The 18,658-nt window shown below is 43.5% G+C and overlaps 1 protein-coding gene across 7 annotated transcripts in view; it reads left to right on the plus strand.

Moving 5' to 3' along the window:
* The window catches only part of NYAP2 (neuronal tyrosine-phosphorylated phosphoinositide-3-kinase adaptor 2), a 267,608-nt gene that overhangs the window by 100,316 nt on the left and 148,634 nt on the right, over positions 1 to 18,658 (plus strand). For all 7 annotated transcript variants that reach the window (XM_086719776.1, XM_086719777.1, XM_086719778.1 and 4 more), the window contains one exon: positions 9,761 to 10,062. In XM_086719776.1, the coding sequence (XP_086575902.1) occupies positions 9,761 to 10,062 (302 nt within the window). The remainder of the gene's footprint in view (positions 1 to 9,760; positions 10,063 to 18,658) is intronic.

Raw genomic sequence — 18,658 nt, forward strand, 5'->3', positions numbered from 1 at the left:
AGAACCTCCCCGTCTTTGGTTGAATTTTTGGAAAAGATCTCCCACGATGTGAAGTTCTGTAAACTATGTTCTAAGTTGAATCTGAATATCATGATTTGATTTGAATTTTTCCCTATACCCTCTTTTCTTCAAGCCATGACACTTTAAGAAGCAGAGAAATCTTATTTATGTACAGACATAGGAAATATTTTAATTTTAAATTCCATAGTGCCATAGATAATAACATATGTTAATCTTAAAAGCAGTTGTCATGTCTTAGTAAAAATAAGTCTCTGAAAGATGTTCTGTAGAATGTTCTATGCCTACTCTTTAATAAGCATATAACTTTGATAAAGGTTAACAATCTCTATTCCCTGCTCACACTTCCTTTACTTTTATTATTTTTTAATTATTAATTATTAATTTATTATTATATCTTGGATTTTATTGTTATGAATAAGCATCAAGTGAATCATAGCATGATCAACCTCAAACTATTGACAATAAGTACTTTGTGATTAAAAATGTTACATTTGTGGGGCACCTGGGTGGCTCAGTTGGTTGAGCATCCGACTTTGGCTCAGGTCATGATCTCAGGGTTCATGATTTCAAGTTCCATGTTGGGTTTTGTGCTGACCGCTCAGAGCCTGGAGCTTGCTTCAGATTCTGTGTCTGCCTCTCTGCCCTTCTGCCACTTGTGCTCTCTCTCTCTCTCTCTCAAATTAAAAAGATTTTTAAAAAAGTTACATTTTTTTCAAGCATAACTCCCTAGCCATGATTGCCCTGAACCCTAACTTTCATAAAAATTTTAAATATTATGAAGTTTGACATAATAACTGTAAATGTATTCAATAGATTTGCCAAACTCTATATTGTACTCGACCAATAATTATGGCAGAAAAAAATGAATTATTTTTGCTCTTTTTTCTTTACTTTGGAGCAATTTTTTTTTTCTGGATTTGGAGGTATGTCGTATGTCAATCACTGTCAAAGTCCACTTATGGAAATAAGCAAATTGTATTGATATTCCTTTATGGTGCTGTGGGATGGAAACTGATCATTAAGATGTTTATTTTATAGTTGGGTACCAAGAGACAAAAAGTGATACGGAGTTGCCTGGTAAATTAATGTTTGTCCAACTTCCATTTGTACTGGCCACATTGCTAGGTGACTTTGAAATTTTTAATCTTCTTTTAATTTCTTACAACAACCCTGGAAAGTACTTCCATCATTATGAAGATAAAGGTAATTGAGGCTCAGAAAACATGTGCCTCCTACCTAAAATGAGAAAATTAGTCACTGGTTGATTAGATATGTCATACTCTTTCTGAAGTCTCAAATTTGGGGCAGTGCTGAAATATTCTAGCAAGGAGAAATAACAAATTAGATGCTTAAGAATATCAACTTTAAGTATAACATCTGAAGCTAATGGAAATTGCGTGTTATCTCTTTGGGGCAGTTTTTTTTTTCTTTTCTTTTCTGTTTTATTCTGTTTTGTTTTGCTTTTCCGTAACCGTTGACCACAGCAGTTGACAAAACAAGTGTGTAAAGATTCCATTTTTAACACTTGGCCTTAAGATCCAAGAAGTGTCAATAAATAGCCAGACACAAGAAGTTAATGTCTGAAAAAAAAAAAATCTAAGAGAGTTAAAATATTAGGGGCACAAAAGTAGAAATTAGGTATCACTGAGGACATGAAGTGCTGAGAATAAATGTTAGAGCTTAAGGCAAGAAATGCATAGCTTACAGCTTCGAATGAGCAACTGAGACTCAGAGAAGACATTAAGGGCGATGGTGAGTGAACAATTTGAAAGAAAATATGAACACAGTTTAATTTTACTGGAGCCAAGTTTCCGCATCAAAGTATACTGTGTGATTGAAAAAAATATATATACATATGGGACAAACATACAAGATAGTTTATTACTCCCACTTGTAGTGTTAAGTAGGAAGAATATTTACAAGCAAGAAATAAGTACAATACATTCATTTCCTGCTCCCGATGGCATCGACTGCATTTTCTGACATAAGTTAGTCGATAGCATTTATTTAGTAACTGGTTCACTTTGGACTTTTTCCAAAGCATGTGTCAGCAAATCCAACTATTATTGCCTTTGACACAATGGAATTTAGTGGACCGTATAACTGAAGGGTTTTAGGGTTGACCTAGCTGCAGGAATAACCAGATCCAGGTCTTCTACAATGCCACGGACCTGGTCCAACTAATCTCCCTTCATGGTGGCAAGAGGGATGAGAGGCATCTGAGCTCACACACAGTGCCCAGGATTTCCTCTGGTTGGACCTACCTGAGGCATTTGTCAGTCCCTACAACAATCTTCATGGCCACAGGGATCTGGTGGTGGATTGGCTTGGTCTGAGTAAAGAGGACTGGTCCCCAACCAGGAATTTCCATTGTCAGGAGTAGGGAGAATGGTTCCCTGGGAAGCACAGATGACAAAACTCTACCAAGCTCCCTAACTAAGCCCTCGATCTGACTATTCTCACAGAGGACTTACTTCCTTGGTTCATTGTTCCTTCATAAAACACATGTTTGAACACTTACGATGTGCTAGTGACTACAGCAAGGAGCAAGAAGACAGGATACCTGCCCTCACGAAGCTCAGGGTGAGTGAATGCGAACAGTCCCTTGTAGTCCTAAAGGCCCAAGGGGGTTGAGATGAGTTCCATCTGCCAAAAATGGAGGCAAATATAATTAATGATGCCTTTCAAAGTCTGACATTTGGTAGAGGAATATTACCTGTCAAAATAGAAAAAGGTGTAACACACTAACCTCTTGGTCTATTTTATGGCCAACTTTTCTTGCACATAGATTAGCTGGAGATGATACTCAGAAGAGGCCAATGTTGAAGGGGAAAAGGATCAAGTTCTGAGGCAGGAGTCCCTTTGGTAGGGCGAGCAGCACAGAGTTATTGGCATTTAGCCTTGTGTATCTGAAGAGAAGGCAAAAGGGAAGCGACATCAAATGCAAACTTTTAAAGTCATAATATTAATGAATGAAGTCCAAATATTAATTTTCTTCTACAATGCCTGACATGAAAGATTTGAGTAATTAGCAGATGATGGCAGTCAACTTGCCCACTGGCAAATTTTATTATCTCCTTTGCAGCAGTGGCCTCCATTCTCCTTTCAGGTTTCCCCCCATTTCCTTCATGGCTGAATGTGCCCCTTTTCTGGTACCAGATAAATATATCTTGAAGAATCAAAAATTCCAGGTGGTTCAGAAGTTTGTGAAGGTAGAGAAATACTAGATGATGCATCTGTGTCAAAGATGAATTTTTGAGCTCAACTCCACAGAATGGTTCCAGGAAAAAAAAAAAAATCCAAGCAACAAACTCTTGGGTGCTCCTTCAGTTTGCTTGAAAGAGGACATAGACGGATGGATGGATGGAATGCGATACTGTTTTTTTCCATTGGTTCTCAAGGAAGGCTCTGCTATGAAATATTGGCATGTTGGCTTCAACATCACACAGAGAAGCAAATACCTCTGTCACTTTGAGAGCTGACATCTCACCTTGCTAGCTCACCCTTTTCTAGGGTTGTGTTTTCATCTCTGAAAGGTGACAGTTCTCAGAAGGAGACACAAAACATTAATGCTGATGGATTTTCAAGAAGACAGCAAGACAAGTAACAATCTCTGTTGAATAGCATTGTCAAAGCAGTTTTGAAGCTCTTGTTTTGTACCTTTGTTTGTCTGTCGTAATCAACAGGTGCTTTGAAAAACAGAAGCAACTGTTGAAGGAAGTTAAGAGAACATGAAGACTATATTTGTCTAGATTATCCTGATACCTTGAGTTGAATGCAAGATTTTGCTTTGACTTTGCGTGCAGTTTCTTGAAGCTACATGGTGTCTTATAGTATTCTTTAAAAACAGTCTTACCAGGTGCATGATGATTCTACAAACAAAATTCAGGAGGACAGGATTTAAAAGTAAGACTTCTAAAGCCAAAATAATTAAGTGCATATTTTAAGTCAGACTCTGGCCTAAGAGCTTCATGTACAGTATCTCAGGTAAACTTGGTAACGATCCGTGAGGACAGGATTATTATTTAACAGATAGGGAAACGGGGTTAGGGATCAATAGCTACTATTGTTTGGTTTGTAAATGATGGCACTGGGGAGGGAGCGCACAACTCAGTGACTCCAGAGCACACATGTCCAGGCCTATGCATTAGCCAATAACTTGGTTGGGGGAAAAGTTTGTAAATATTTTATCAATTACTTCCGGGAAAATGACCTCCCTTGATTCAAGCAATACTTTTGCTTTGCTTTGTTTTCTATTGGAAAAAAAGTAACCTACAACTAGATCGTGCAGCATTGTCTTCATTGTGTAAGAAAAAGCATACTTGTTTAAATTCAGGATTATGAAACTTATTTTTATTTTTGTAACATGAGATGTGTCAGGCTTCATCTATCTTGAGTGTTACAGTCTTATTGCAAAAAGACTCTGCTTTCTTTAGCTCACATTACTTTCACTTCCAGCCAAGTATTCCTACAGTGGAGATGGTCCTACCTCCCCAACCACCATTTAAATGAAGCAAGAGATTGCCCTGTTTTCACAAGCATTTATTATTTCTGGGGTCTCACATTCATTTTTAGGCTTTCCCTTCCCTCTTCTTTGGTTTCTGAATTTCATTGGTTGCATGAGTATTCCCACATAAGTCAGTTAATGCCCTCTCCAAAGCAGGCACCAAGCTAGATGGGGCTAGAAGTGTGAGAGATGTATTGAGAAAGATGCCTGGGATGATGGGAAGGGAGCAGGAATAGGCAGGGCTGGCCTCTGGGTCACAATGCAGTATGACATCTGCTAAAGGAGGAGGAGTGGGAGGGGAAAAACCTCCCACCACAGTGTAGCTATGGGAAATTCTCAGCCAGCCAATAGGGGAGCTCAGACCCCAAGACCACCCAGAGAGGACTCCCACATGGGGTAGAAACAGCCAGGCCCCAAATCACATCATGCTCAGCTCTTGGCCAGGAGCTTTCCAGGGACAGAGTGACCTTGACTAAAATACTGCCCCAGATTTGATGACCTTGTACAAAGCTGGTGGCCAACAGCTGCTGTCCTTGGAGAAGTTTCTCTAGAGGAAGATCTAAGCCACATTCACCCTTTACCCTCAGCAAAAGTTCTCCTACAGGTTTGGAAAACAGCTGTTTCATGGCTTCCTTAGGACTTCTTAGGACTTCTTCCTTAGGACTCTTCCTTCTCCTGAGGGGAAACTTACAAAGGAACAGTTAGAGCAACAAACTATAGCCCTCACCGTTGCAGTTCATACGGGGGCTGCAAGTGATACTCATTTTCTGTTCCCTCCACCATTTATTCTGAATTCACTTCATTGTCACCCTCACCTAACACCTCTCCTGGGCTCAATGGCTTACTTGGTGAGCCTAGTCCATCCCATGAGACATCTGAACCCCTGGTAACCAAACCCTTCTTGGGCCAGGGTTGCTGCATGGGACTGCATTTCAAAATCACGATTGGGCAAGGGAATACCAAAAGGGGTTCCACACATTTTTCGTTCTGCCCCATAACGTGGCAGCAGCCCTGCCACCTCCTGCTGATCCAGGTGTAAGACCTGTTCCACAATGGAGACGTGTCTTCTGGCCTACTGGCTACTACAAAGGGAGTTCAAATTACCCAGGAAGCAGTTATGGCTTGTTGCTCAATGGAACCCTTCCTGTGTCTTCTAGAAAGAGTGTGCCTCCTTTGGAGAACAGAATCTCTAACCCTGTAGAGCCCAGAATCACAGGAACAGAAAATACAAATTCCTCCATAATAACCACTGGGCCATTGGTTGTTGGATGACTTCATTACTCATGGCAAGTTCTCTCTTTAAGGAAGATCTCAGTGGCCTATACTACAGCTGCTGTACCAGTATTTGGTCTCCTACCTTCAGACGATTATGTATCCCCACATATTGTTATGTAACTTGCAGTGTTTTCCTATTGAAGGAGAATCTATCCCCACCCCTTTGACATCAAGCTTGGTCATGAGACTGGTTTTAGCCAATGGAATGTGAATGAAAAATTTGATGTCATGTCTGAGCAGAAGCTTTAAGAGACACCACGTGGTTCAGTGAGTCCTTTCCTCTCTGCCACAAGAACATATCCCAGTAAGGGCTAGATCTTAGAATGGAGAAGATCCATAGAGAAGAGTTCTACACAGCTCATACACAACCAACCCAATTAATGCATGCAAGAAACTAACCTTTTTTGTTGTAAACCACTAAGAATCAGAGGTTATTTGTTACTGCAGGATAACCTAACAAGATATGAGTAATAAATTGTACATTTTTTTTATCTGTGATACTGTGCTGGTCTCTGGCAAGTTTCCTTTGTCCCACTTTCTGATTTTTGTGTCTCCCTGGCTGTTTCTAACTAACAGATGTCTGCTCATTAACACCTCTAACTGTTGTTCTTCATGTTTCTGAGAGGTCTGGATTGGCTACATCAGAAGCATCTGGATATAGTCTTTAAAAACACACAACTCATTGGCTGCACGTACAGAGGTTGTGACTCAAAAGATGTGATTCAGTAGTTGTCTTTATTTAGTATGGGTTCTAGAATCTGCATATTTTTAAACGTCCACATGTTTCAATAAATTCAGGAATTAGTTGTATGCTATGGTCCAAACTTTTCAATTTGCTGTAAGCTAATCATCTTTATTGGTCTCTTGAACTTAGATATACGATAACCTTTATTTCTTACCCTTAACCTTGCGTTGGACAATGGCCTTTGTATCCAGATTATTTTAGTGCCATTCCTTTATCCTTCATTCACAGCCTGGTCAAATTAAACCAGCAACTCAGACCTACTATTGTTTGAAGTATGCATTGAATTTCTCTTTGAAAGAAGTGTGTGTGTGTGTGTGTGTGTGTGTGTGTGTGTCCATACATGGACATGTATGAACAGAAGCATTCAGAGTTAAAGGAAATTGTTTTCTGCTGAAAAAAAATGTAATTTTGAAATGAAACAGTAGAGCTAATTATCTGTCTGGAAAAAGGCGCAGGCTCGATTTAGGTCAAAAGTAACAGAGAAATTGCTGATACAATTATTCCTAGTAACTCTCTCATAAATGCCTACTCGCATTAACACATGCATAAATCCCCTCACGTGACTATGTTACTTGGAATGAGAATAAATCCTTAAAGCACTCTTTGTTCAGTGATATGACAACAGAAATAAGGAAAATGATTGAAGGCAAAGTTACATGAAATCAAACACCTGTGACAAAAATGAGGGCCACCGTCATCACAAATCAAAGATATACCTTCCTATTCCATCACACCCATCCCCCCACCTCCACCACTCTTAGTCTGTCTTAAATTCTTAATGATTCTTCATAAACCATGCCATTTGAGTAAGCTTCGTTTATTTATTTATTTTTTTTGATTGATGTGCTTGAAGAAAGCACAGAAAGTAAACTGCTTAGAAACACTGCACAGGCTTAGGATGCTTACTACTGTGATGTGAAAAGCTCCACCCAGGCAAGCCTTTGCTTTCATTCATGTTTCTGGATATCTCTGCCCTGGTTAGTGCCCTGAGTTTCCAGGTATCTTTATGTTGTTTCGCAAAGATGGGATATGCAGTGTCTGAATGTCAACTCAAAATATTCAGAAAAAAAGTAATAAATGTAAAAAAATACTTTTGACTGAGGGACAAGTTGTCGACGGAATTAATGCCAGAATCAGTCTCATGTTCTTGTTGAATGCTTTCTGGCTCTATCCACTGTGGTCACATAATTGTCCTAAGTCCTCAACTGAAGAGGGAAAGGACAAAAAAACATTCCTTATTGTTCCTGCTGGGATGTCAAATTTGTGACCAACGTTATAATGCTATAAAAGATATGGCACAGAGAATTACGAAACCTTACCTTGAATTTCATTGTTATAAAGGCAAGCCAGCCAAAATTAAGGTTAAAAAAAAAGTTTAAATAAACATGTCTGGAAAGTTAGATTAAACAGTCTCCCAAAATTCATATACTGAAAGATACATTTTTATCATTCATATCAAAGAAAACCTGTGGGATATTTCTAACAATGTTTCTTCTATTGATGAATGAACATAAATGGGGAAAACTCTGGAAAAATCTCTTTTAAAAATTCTCATTGACATGTCCTTTTTCTTCAGAAAAGAGTCACCATTAATAACATAGAAAAAGGCCCAAGAGTCATTTCCTATATGATCCATTGAGTTTCAAAACTGAGATTTCTTCCATTTTAAAACATCTGTTCAAACTTTCCTACATAAAACTTAAGAACCTTACATTTAAGAATTTTACGTATTCAGGGGTGCCTGAGTGGCTCAGCTGGTTAAGCCTCTGACTCTTGATTTCGGCTCAGGTCATGATTTCAGCTCAGGTCATGAACTCATGGTTGGTGACATCGAGCCCTGGACCATGCTCTGTGCTGACCGCAGGGAGTCTGCATGGGATTCTCTCTCTCCCCTTCCTTCTGCCCCTCCCCTGCTCATGCTCTCTCTCTCAAAAATAAATAAATAAACATGGGGTGCCTGGGTGGCTCAGTCAGTGAAGCGTCCGACTTCGGCTCAGGTCATGATCTCGCAGTTCGTGGGTTCGAGCCCCGCGTCGGGCTCTGTGCTGACAGCTCAGAGCCTGGAGCCTGCTTTGGATGCTGTGTCTCCCTCTTTCTCTGCCCCTCCCCTGCTCATGCTCTGTCTCTCTCTGTCTCTCAATAATAAATAAAGATTTAAAAAATTAAAAAAAATAAACATTTAAAAACTGTGTCTCTTAGTGAGGTATTTAGAAGTATCCCAATATCGCATGATATTTTAACTGCATCTCTTTAATTATCATTACCCTATTTTATTCTGTGAGGCAAGCTTATCAGTAGAACTAAGTTTCTAGTACAACTGAAGGTTTCTGGAGAACGAACAGAGGTTGGCAATTCTTTTCTCCATCCCTGCCTCCCTCCCTCTTTTCCTTCCTTCCTTCCTTCCCCTCCTGTTCCCTTCCTGTCTCCCTTTCTCCTTCCTCTCTCTCTCTCTCCATCCCATATTTGGTAATGGTACCCCTTTTGTTGCTGTTTGCTTTGTTTTCCCCACGATGCCAATCAGGTCAAAGTAGAGATGATTTTGGTGAAGGGGAGATCTCGGGTGCTGTCCATCTGACCTCAGTCATGTGTCAAAAGACAGTCTGTGAGTCACTGTCAGGGACTTGTTGTTGGCTTTTTCATCCACCACCAAGATTTCCTTCAAGAAAAACAATTGCCCCTTAAATGCACTATGCGGCATTTTCTTTTCCTCTAGAATACTATTTTGAGGGGTGCCTGGGTGGCGCAGTCGGTTAAGCGTCCGACTTCAGCCAGGTCACGATCTCGCGGTCCGTGAGTTCAAGCCCCGCGTCGGGCTCTGGGCTGATGGCTCAGAGCCTGGAGCCTGTTTCTGATTCTGTGTCTCCCTCTCTCTCTGCCCCTCCCCCGTTCATGCTCTGTCTCTCTCTGTCCCAAAAATAAATAAACGTTGAAAAAAAAAAAATTTTTTTTAGAATACTATTTTGAGAACATCAGGAGGCCTGGGTGCTAGGATGGCTCGCAATAAGTGTCAGGGTTTCTGGTTACAAACACGTTATACCTGCTTTCCCATCACACTTCAGGCCCAAGTGTGACGTTTGTGCCAGTGGACACGTGTCTTCCGCAGTCTAGCGTTGCAATGTGCGCTCGGCCGCTCGATAGACGCGCGCGCGTCCGTGACCTTGCCCTCCCGGCTCCCTTCACCTTCACGGATTTGGCTCTGCTTTCTTTTACAGCATAGGTGGCGAAGTGGGGCGGGGCCACGAAGGCACTTACGCGGGCAAACATTTCCGCATGGGATTCATGACGATGCCCGCTCCTCAGGACAGACTTCCCCATCCCTGCTCCAGCGGCTTTTCCGTGAGGTCCCAGTCCCTGCACTCGGTCGGGGGCACCGAGGACGACAGCAGCTGTGGCTCCCGCAGGCAGCCGCCCCCCAAGCCCAAGCGGGACCCCAGCACCAAGCTGAGCACGTCGTCCGAGACGGTCAACAGCACGGCGCCCGGCAAGAGCGGCAAGGCCGCCGAGCGGCCCGAAGGTAACACCTGGGCCCACTCCCCTGGGGACAGGCCAGGACGCGTCCGGGCAGCATGCAGACGAGCATGTGCCTGCCCATCCCCCCCCCCCATCCCCCCCACCCCGGCTCTCCCAGTCCTGCTCCCGTGTCCCTGAAGTCCCAGAAAGGAGGCATGGAGACCAGGAGGCCACTTAGTAAGGTGTTGACAAGTGACACCCGGCAAGATGTATTTATGTTATTCCAAAGGGAAGGGGTGTGAGTGTGTGTTTTATGGGGGGGGGGGGGGGGGGGGGGGGGGGGGGGGGGGGGGGGGGGGGGGGGGGGGGGGGGGGGGGGGGGGGGGGGGGGGGGGGGGGGGGGGGGGGGTGGGGGGGGGGGGGGGGGGGGGGGGGGGGGGGGGGGGGGGGGGGGGGGGGGGGGGGGGGGGGGGGGGGGGGGGGGGGGGGGGTCCCCTAAAGCCTCGCATCATTAGGAACTTGTTTTGCCTGGAAGATACCTAAAGTTTGTATGTTCTTGCTTTGATTAGTATTCCTCGTATAATTATAGAAGTATGATGTGATTATTAGGGGAACATTGTAAGGCAGAAAAATACACAGAGGGCAAATTGTAACCCTTCTTAGAAATAATGATTTTGGAGGCGCTGGGGTGGCTCAGTCTGTTGAGCTTCTGCCTCTCGATTTCGGCTCAGGTCCCGATCCCAGGACGCAGCCCGCATGGGGCCCGCTCAAGATTCTCTCTTTTCCTCTGTTTCCCTTCCCCGCTTGAGCGCCCTCTCTCTCACGCTCAAATAACTTAAGACAAAGAAGAAGAAATAATGATTTTGTACATTTTGACATACTGCCTTCCAGTGAATATGAATTTATGCACGCACATGTGTTTGTAGGAAACACACACACACACATGCTGTGTATATATTTCAGTGTCTGCTTCTATCTTTACCTCTAAAGTCTACCTAAGCCTCTGTTTTTCCTCGGCTGTGAAATGCACAAATCTCCCTCCGCCTCCTTGCTGGTCTGTGAGTATGAATTAGGTCAGGTTAACCACAGATCTCACCAGATCTTTAGTAAGTTTCCGCCTTCCTGAGTTTTTCCTGAGAGTCGGCTGGAGGCAGAGCAGTCTCCAGTGCGCGTGGATACAAGCCCATCCAGAGTGTTGTGCGTAGTTCTGGAAAAGGCTTCCAGGTTCCCAGGGCCGCCCATGACCAAATTGAGAGCATGGCTCTGCCGGGCCCCTTAGTGTTTCTCTCGCCTGGTTTGTCCTTGACATTCTCCACAGCAGGCTTCCCCGGCCCCCAGGGTACCAAGTTCTGCAGTGGTTTGCAGCTGCCGATAAAAGCCGGGTGGCCTTCTCCTCAACTGGGAAGGTATCTTTTGTCACATGGGCTCCCCAGTCCTTCACGAATGTTCCCTCACCTTCTGGTCTACCTCCTTCCACAGACGCTCAAGTTTAGCCCATGAGATGGGGCGTCCGTGAGGCACGTCACACCCCCTCCGTCCCTCTCTTCTCCTTTCCCACCCATTGGTGTCCAAGTGCCTATTTGGCCAAAAACAAAAGCTTCAGTGCATACTGAAGAGTGCAAATCAATGCCCAGAGGTGGAGCTCATCCACGCACTCTACAAGGAAAATCCGCCTTTGGGCTCGGTGTTTCCTACTACACGTATGTGCAAAAGCATGACTATGTGCATGTGTCTGAGAGAACCTGGGTGAATGACATGTACGTGAATGCAGATTTACGAAGTTGAAATCATGATGCGTACAGTTTTGTGCTTGATTGTTCACTTATTCTCCTGTGACTATTTTCCATGGCGTTCAGTTTAAGAAACACCATTTCGAGGAAGAGAGGTGTACGTCACAGTACTTTATTTAATCATTCCCCTTGAGAAATGCTTAGGCCGGTCCAGCTTGTTTTGCTGTAATGAATGCCACTGACATGTGACTGCACGTGCTGGTGTGGGTCTGTTCGTGCAACTCTCTTCCTTGTTCCTCTGCTGTCTTAAGAGGAGATTAGAAAGTAGACCCCTCTTTCTCCTGATCCAAGGGCATTGGTATGTCCTTCAGCTTGTAACACACTGATGCGTATAGAAACTAGTCAGGTGTTTCATTTACTTGTTAATTAACACGCTGAAGGGCCCTGGAGATCTGCTTTGGTTAAGTTTTAAATCTTGTGCTTAGGTTTTCTCCGATGTTGATACGCAGTGTCTTTCATTTCTCTTTATTTTCCGTGATCTTATTTCCATAACTCACCCGTCTCCCACCTCTCATGCCAAAACGCTACGTAGTCAACGATGCTAGATTGTTTATAAAAGTAGTTTACTGATTTAGAGCGGCGATATCTGAGTGTTGAGGCTCATCTAGAAATATTGAGGAATCAAAGGGAATAAAAAAAGAACCTCCTGAAGGGGAGGGGAAAGATGAAACAGAGGAAGAAAGTAGTCAGTCAGGAGGGCGTGATCAAGCCGTGAACTGTTGCTGGTAACAACCCTGGAAGCAGTGTGAAATGCATGCCTCAGCATAGCCACCCCCACCCCCCCTCCCCAGCTCAGGAGAGGGTGACCTTGAGTCTTGAGAGCGAACGCATGTAGAAATAAATGATGGTTGTCCCACAGAAGAAACATTTGAGTGGTGGTGATTCAGTTGTCTTAAAAGTACAACCGATTGCCAGTCCTTTAAGATGCTTTAGGTACCTAATTCCTGAGGTAGAGCCGCTCTTAACTCTTTCAGATCCCCTCACCATCTAAAGATCTAGGGTTTCAAATAGCTACTGTATCAAACAGAAGAGAGTAGCTGTATTACGTGTTTTTCTGAGGGTAGAAGAGGAGAGAGTAGCTAAGTTACAGCAGCACGAAGATTTAAGTTAGATGTGGAAAACTACATCTAGCATGAGACTTGATTGGCATCGAGACTTGATGAGCATTGATCGGCATGAGCTTCTTAAACTGGAGGTTCAAGTTCCACACCTCTCCTCAAAAGGAGTAATAAGGGAGGATTGAGGAATCTTCAGCTGTAGCACTTCTTTGTGGATGCTCGGTGGACCGGATGGGTTACTAGGATCCAGCGCAGGAAAGGTCAGCTTCTCCAGAAAAGTGATTCTCAATGCCAATTTCACCTCTTCAGAACACTTCATAAAAGGCAATCGCAAAACTGCATGCATTCGAATCTCCTCTCGCAAGTTTTGACTTCGTTCACAAGAAAGAATCGGGGCTCGGTTCAGAGATGGGGGAAAAAAAAATCTCGGGTCCGAAAGCACGCATGAGTATGTGTACACACAAAGCCAAAATCATATAAATATGTAGATCGTAGATTGTTCTTTTATGAATTCGCAGTTCTTTATAACCGGGAGTTAACTGGAGCTCATTGCAGAGCATATGTTTTCTTTACAATTTTTTCTAGCTATCACAATTACAACGAAGATGGAAAGTGACTTCTGTGAATCTTTGTCTGTCTTTTCTTTTTACATTAAATGTCAGCAAAATCAAAATATTGATTCAGTGGCATTAGAATGATTTCCATGGTAACCGGCTTCTATTTAAGTAGGGGATTATGACTTCCCTGTGGATAAACGTAAAAAAGAAGTGGACTTTGTGGCGAAACAGCTTTTCAGAGTGGGAAAAAATATGTGCTTAACGATGAGCACACACAAAAATTACATACCGAGAAAGTACAATTTAATTTTTTTAAACTTGTAATTCTATCACGCTGAGAATAAATATTGGTGACTGTATGTTAGGGTCTTCTACGATAGTAACACCTTTAAAAAAAATACGCAGTGGAGAAGAAATACTGGCCACAAGTATGTGATAAATATTTTAATTGCTTTTTTTTTTTTTTTTATTGCTTCGGTGCGGTATCTACTTGGTTTTAGGGATAGATTAGATTACATTAAGGGAGTTAATTGGAAAGGAGGAGAGGCCCTACCAGCTGTGTCTCATGTATGATCCAGAAAAAGCATGTATTTGCCCCCTTCTGCTCAGGTACACATTCGTCCAGTTCCTCCATAGCGTCATAATTTGAGACACTACGTGGGGCAGGCAGAGACTATACCTAGGACCAACAGGCAAACATTGACTTTGGGCAAGTGATCCAATGAACCTGTTTCGTTACCTTTAAAATGAGTATAGGGGCGCCTGGGTGGCGCAGTCGGTTAAGCATCCGACTTCAGCCAGGTCACGATCTCGCGGTCCGTGAGTTCGAGCCCCGTGTCGGGCTCTGGGCTGATGGCTCAGAGCCTGGAGCCTGTTTCCAATTCTGTGTCTCCCTCTATCTCTGCCCCTCCCCCGTTCATGCTCTGTCTTTCTCTGTCCCAAAAATAAATAAATGTTAAAAAAAAAATTTTTTAAAAAATAAAATGAGTATAAAGAACTGAACATTGGGGCACCTGGGTGGCTCAGTCAGTTAAGCGTCGACTTCGGCTCAGGTCATGATCTCACGGTCCGTGTGTTCGAGCCCCGCGTCGGGCTCCATGCTGACAGCTCAGAGCCTGGAGCCTGTTTCAGATTCTGTGTCTCCCTCTCTCTGACCCTCCCCCGTTCATGCTGTCTCTCCCTGTCTCAAAAATAAATAAACATTAAAAAAAAAAAAAAAAAAAAAAAAGAGCTGAACATTGATGATGACTGTCTCCCTCCCAGCCTTATGACAACCCACTGGGCTAATGCCCATGATGGTGCATCATAGGAAGAAATTGCTACACAGCTAGAAGTTAATACTGTTTTAAGACATACTTACTGACTATCAATAGGCCGGAATAACATAAAATTTGAGTTTGGTTCAACACCTGTATTAAAGACAAATAGGAGAGGAGAAGGAAGCCCCCTCCCTGCCCCCACTCTACATGTTGGGCTGAACATTTTGCATACAACAGCCCAAATAACAGGAGAGTAGTATGCAGGTGCAATCATCTTTTCATGGTATCATGACATTAGTATAATATTTAGTATAATGGGGGAAACGTTTCTTTAAACTTGAAATACTTCTACATGTTGGAGTCCTTTAAAAAAACAAAGAATGCTTTTCTTTTTTTTTAATTGAGGGATAATTGACATGTAACCTAGCAGTTTCAGGTGTATAACACGACGATTCAATATTTGTGTATATTGCAAAATGATCCACGCAATAAGTCTAGTTAACATCACAAAGAGTTATGGTTTTTTTCTCTTACATTGAGAACGGTAAAAAAAAACATTTTGTGAAATGTTTATTTATTTTTTGAGAGAGAGAGAAAGAGAGAGAGAGTGAGACACAGGGTCTGAGCAGGGGAGGCGCAGAGAGAGAGAGAGGGAGACACAGCATCCGAAGCAGGCTCCGGGCTCTGAGCAGTTAGCACAGAGCCCGCAGGGCTCACACTCAGACCCAGAGATCGTGACCTGAGCCAAAGTCAGACACTCAACCGGCTGAGCCACCCAGGCACCCTTCGGGTTATTGGGTTATTTTTCATTCTTAATTTATAATATTCGTTTGTGATTGTCCCTTTACAAAACAATGAGAAGATATTTTTTTGGAATTGGGGTCGTTTTCCTGGCTTCTGATTTTACCTCTTATAGAGATGTTTAGTGGAGTCATATCTGTGAGTCAAAAATTAGAGTATCTGCAGAGATACTTAAATCGTGACTGTCCTTAAAAACTTGAAATGTGGGAGTGCCTGGGTGGCTCAGTCGGTTAAGCACCTGACTTCATTCAGCTCAGGTCAGGATCTCCCGGTTAGTGAGTTGGAGCCCTGCATGGGGCCCTGTGCTGACAGCTCAGAGTCTGACCCGCTTCAGATTCTGTGTCTCCCTCTCTCTCTGCTCCTCCCCTGCTCATTCTCTCTCTCTCTCTCTCTGTGTGTCTCTCTCTCAAATAAATTAAAAAAAAAAAGAAAACTTAAAAAAACAAAAACAAAAACAAAAAACTCGACATGTGTAGTCAAGCCAGCACGAAAGGCTAAATTCACTGCCTTAAAAACAAAACAAACAAAAAAACCGAATTCCTTTTTCAAGTTACCAAATGAAGAAAGTTACATTTCACGATGCTGGTTTCGTGCTTCCATTTATTCAGCCAGTACTGCGAGCACCTCCCTGTTGGAGTGGGGATCCAGAGGCGAATGGAACAAGTGTTCTGTTCCCTCATGTCCCCTTGTAACCAATTTTGTTCCCAGCTTGGCAACTCAGCCTTCCGCTGTCACATCACAGAGCAAGCACTGACTTAAACTCCTTTCTAGAAACCAGAAAATCTGGCATGAGAGCCATGGGGGCTTCCTCTATGTAATTAGTTGTTTAGCTCCGAAAGGAGCAGTTTAACACATTTTAATAAAGTGCTTGTTCCTACAAAGAATATTTGCTGTTCTTTCCTTGTTCAAGGCTGACAATGGAAAGGTGCCCAAATCTGATTTTCCACCGAGAAAGCTTCAAAAGCGACCCGAGGGCATTTAAGGAGAGAGGAGGAGAAGGTTGAGTGCTTATTATCTTGGGAGAACTTTCGGGTTTCAGAATTCTGGTTTAGGGACATAAATCAGCACCACTCAGGGCCAGCCATATACTTGTTTTTGCTCAGTTATAGACCTCAGACGTTTATAAGGTACTCTGACAAAAATCTGAAGACTATTCCTTTTACAACTCAGCCTGACATGTTAAAGAAAGAGGGTCTTTAAAGGCAAACAGGCATTGGTTTCACATCAGTGCTGGCAGCATTTAACCCTCTCTCTCAGCCTTGGTTTCCTCACCTGTAAAATGGGAATAACACTAGTGATTTGGGGGGTAGGCAGAATGGTATCCAAGAGGGTGTCCAAGGGTCCACACTCCCTGGCATACTCACCCTGTGTATTCCCTGGAACTAACATACCATTGGTGGCTTGAAGATAGACGAGGTCATGTGGCAAGGAATATCAGTGGCCTCTAAGAATTGAAGGTAGTCTCCAGCTAAAAGCCAGCAAGGAAACAAGGACCTTGGTTCTGTCACTGCAAGGGACTGAATTCTGCCAACACCAAAAGTGACCTTGGAAGTGGATTTGTCCCCGGCATCCCCAGACAAGGATACAGTTGGGCTTCTATGTTGATTTCAGCCTGTGGGACCCTGAGGAGAGAGCCCAGCCTCCCGGGTTCTGGCTGTGCCCAGACTTCTGAGCTAAGGAACTGTGTGAGCAAAGATGAGGCTACTGATTCTTAAGCTACTGTGTTTGTGATCACTTGTTGTCACAGTGGTAAGTAATCCATCTTACCGAGTTGCTAGGCAGAAAACCTGAGGTAAGACACATTAGCAAAATGGAGGATGTGGCCCTTCCTCTCAGCACTGGGCTGTTTTCTCAGGGAGTGAAGGGTGGTACAGACAGTGCCAGTGGCTTTCCAGACTTCCCAGGCCAGACCTTGAAAGTAAACGAGATGACAGAACCTCAGGAAACACTGACATACCAGGTAGGGCTCTTGAGTATCTGCTCAGCTTTTTCTGAATTTGCTTGGATCTTTTCCTGAGAGGGTCCTTCCTTTCTCACCCACAGGTTTTGTTCTTTCAAAGGGCTCAGCAGTGGCTTTTTGGGTGGCTTCTTTGAACCACTCATTTTGATGGCTGCAGCTCGCCCGCTTAGGGCCTTTTCCACATGACAAGTGGCACTTGTGCTTCACAGTGTGTGCCTAACGAGCGCTCAAGACCCCATGTAGCCCGGCACTAATAAAACACAATGAAAGGGGGAAAGCGAGCTCTCAAAATCTTCATAGTTCCGGCATTGGCGAGTGTTCTGGTGTGAATTCTTGTTTGTTTTATGGGATGCGATGTGGGAGATTGTCATCAGAGTCCCACATTCCTGGATTCCTCTTTCCAGGTTGACGGAATCAGAAGCTGCTAGGTTTCCTAGTGTTAAAGCCATCTGTCGAACCAGGCGCTGCTCAGATGGAGACAGGGTTATACATCCACGGCGTGAGTGATCTTTCTCCAAACGTGCCCCGAGGCCCATGAATGAAGCAGTTTGCAAATCAATCATCACATAACGCATCTCTCTCTCTCTCAGTCTTTGCCAGGTTTGTTGACTTTGCTCCAAAGAGCTACCTCGCCTCCAGTGGTCTCACCCAACATCCTTCTATTAAGAATCTGGATTTGGCCTCAATTACCTCAGTGTCTCAGATTCATAAGAGGATTTTTGTCCATGTTGTCGACACAGATGGATTTTTCCCTGAGAGACCAATAAGCTCAAAGTTCCTGAGTGTGGTGATCAGGACATTCATTTTGAGGGTGTTCACTTGCAACAAATTGACACAAACTTACTGACTTAAAACAACACACCTTTATTCTCTTTCAGTTTGTATGAGTCAGGAGTCTCCTCAGGGTCTCCCAAGGCTGCAATCCAGGTGCCAGCTGGAGCTGGGGTCTCATCTGTGGCTCAGAGTCCTTTCCATGGTCATGTAGTTGTTGGCAGAATTGATTTTCTTCAGGTTGAAGGACACACAATCGCTTACTTCTTCTAGGACGGGAGTGGGGGGGGGGGAAGAGAGGGAGGAAGAGGGCAACTCTCTCACTTCTATTCTTTCCCTTAAGGGAAGGCCTAGATCTTCTTTTGAATAGCTCATCTAGGATAATCTCCCTTTTGATGAATGGCATCCACTGATTAGGAACCTTAATTACAATGGAAAATCTCTTCACCTTTTCCCATATACTG

This window comes from Puma concolor, chromosome C1 (assembly GCF_028749965.1).
Source record: "Puma concolor isolate L17-30 chromosome C1, mPumCon1.1.hap2, whole genome shotgun sequence".
NCBI lineage: Eukaryota > Metazoa > Chordata > Mammalia > Carnivora > Felidae > Puma > Puma concolor.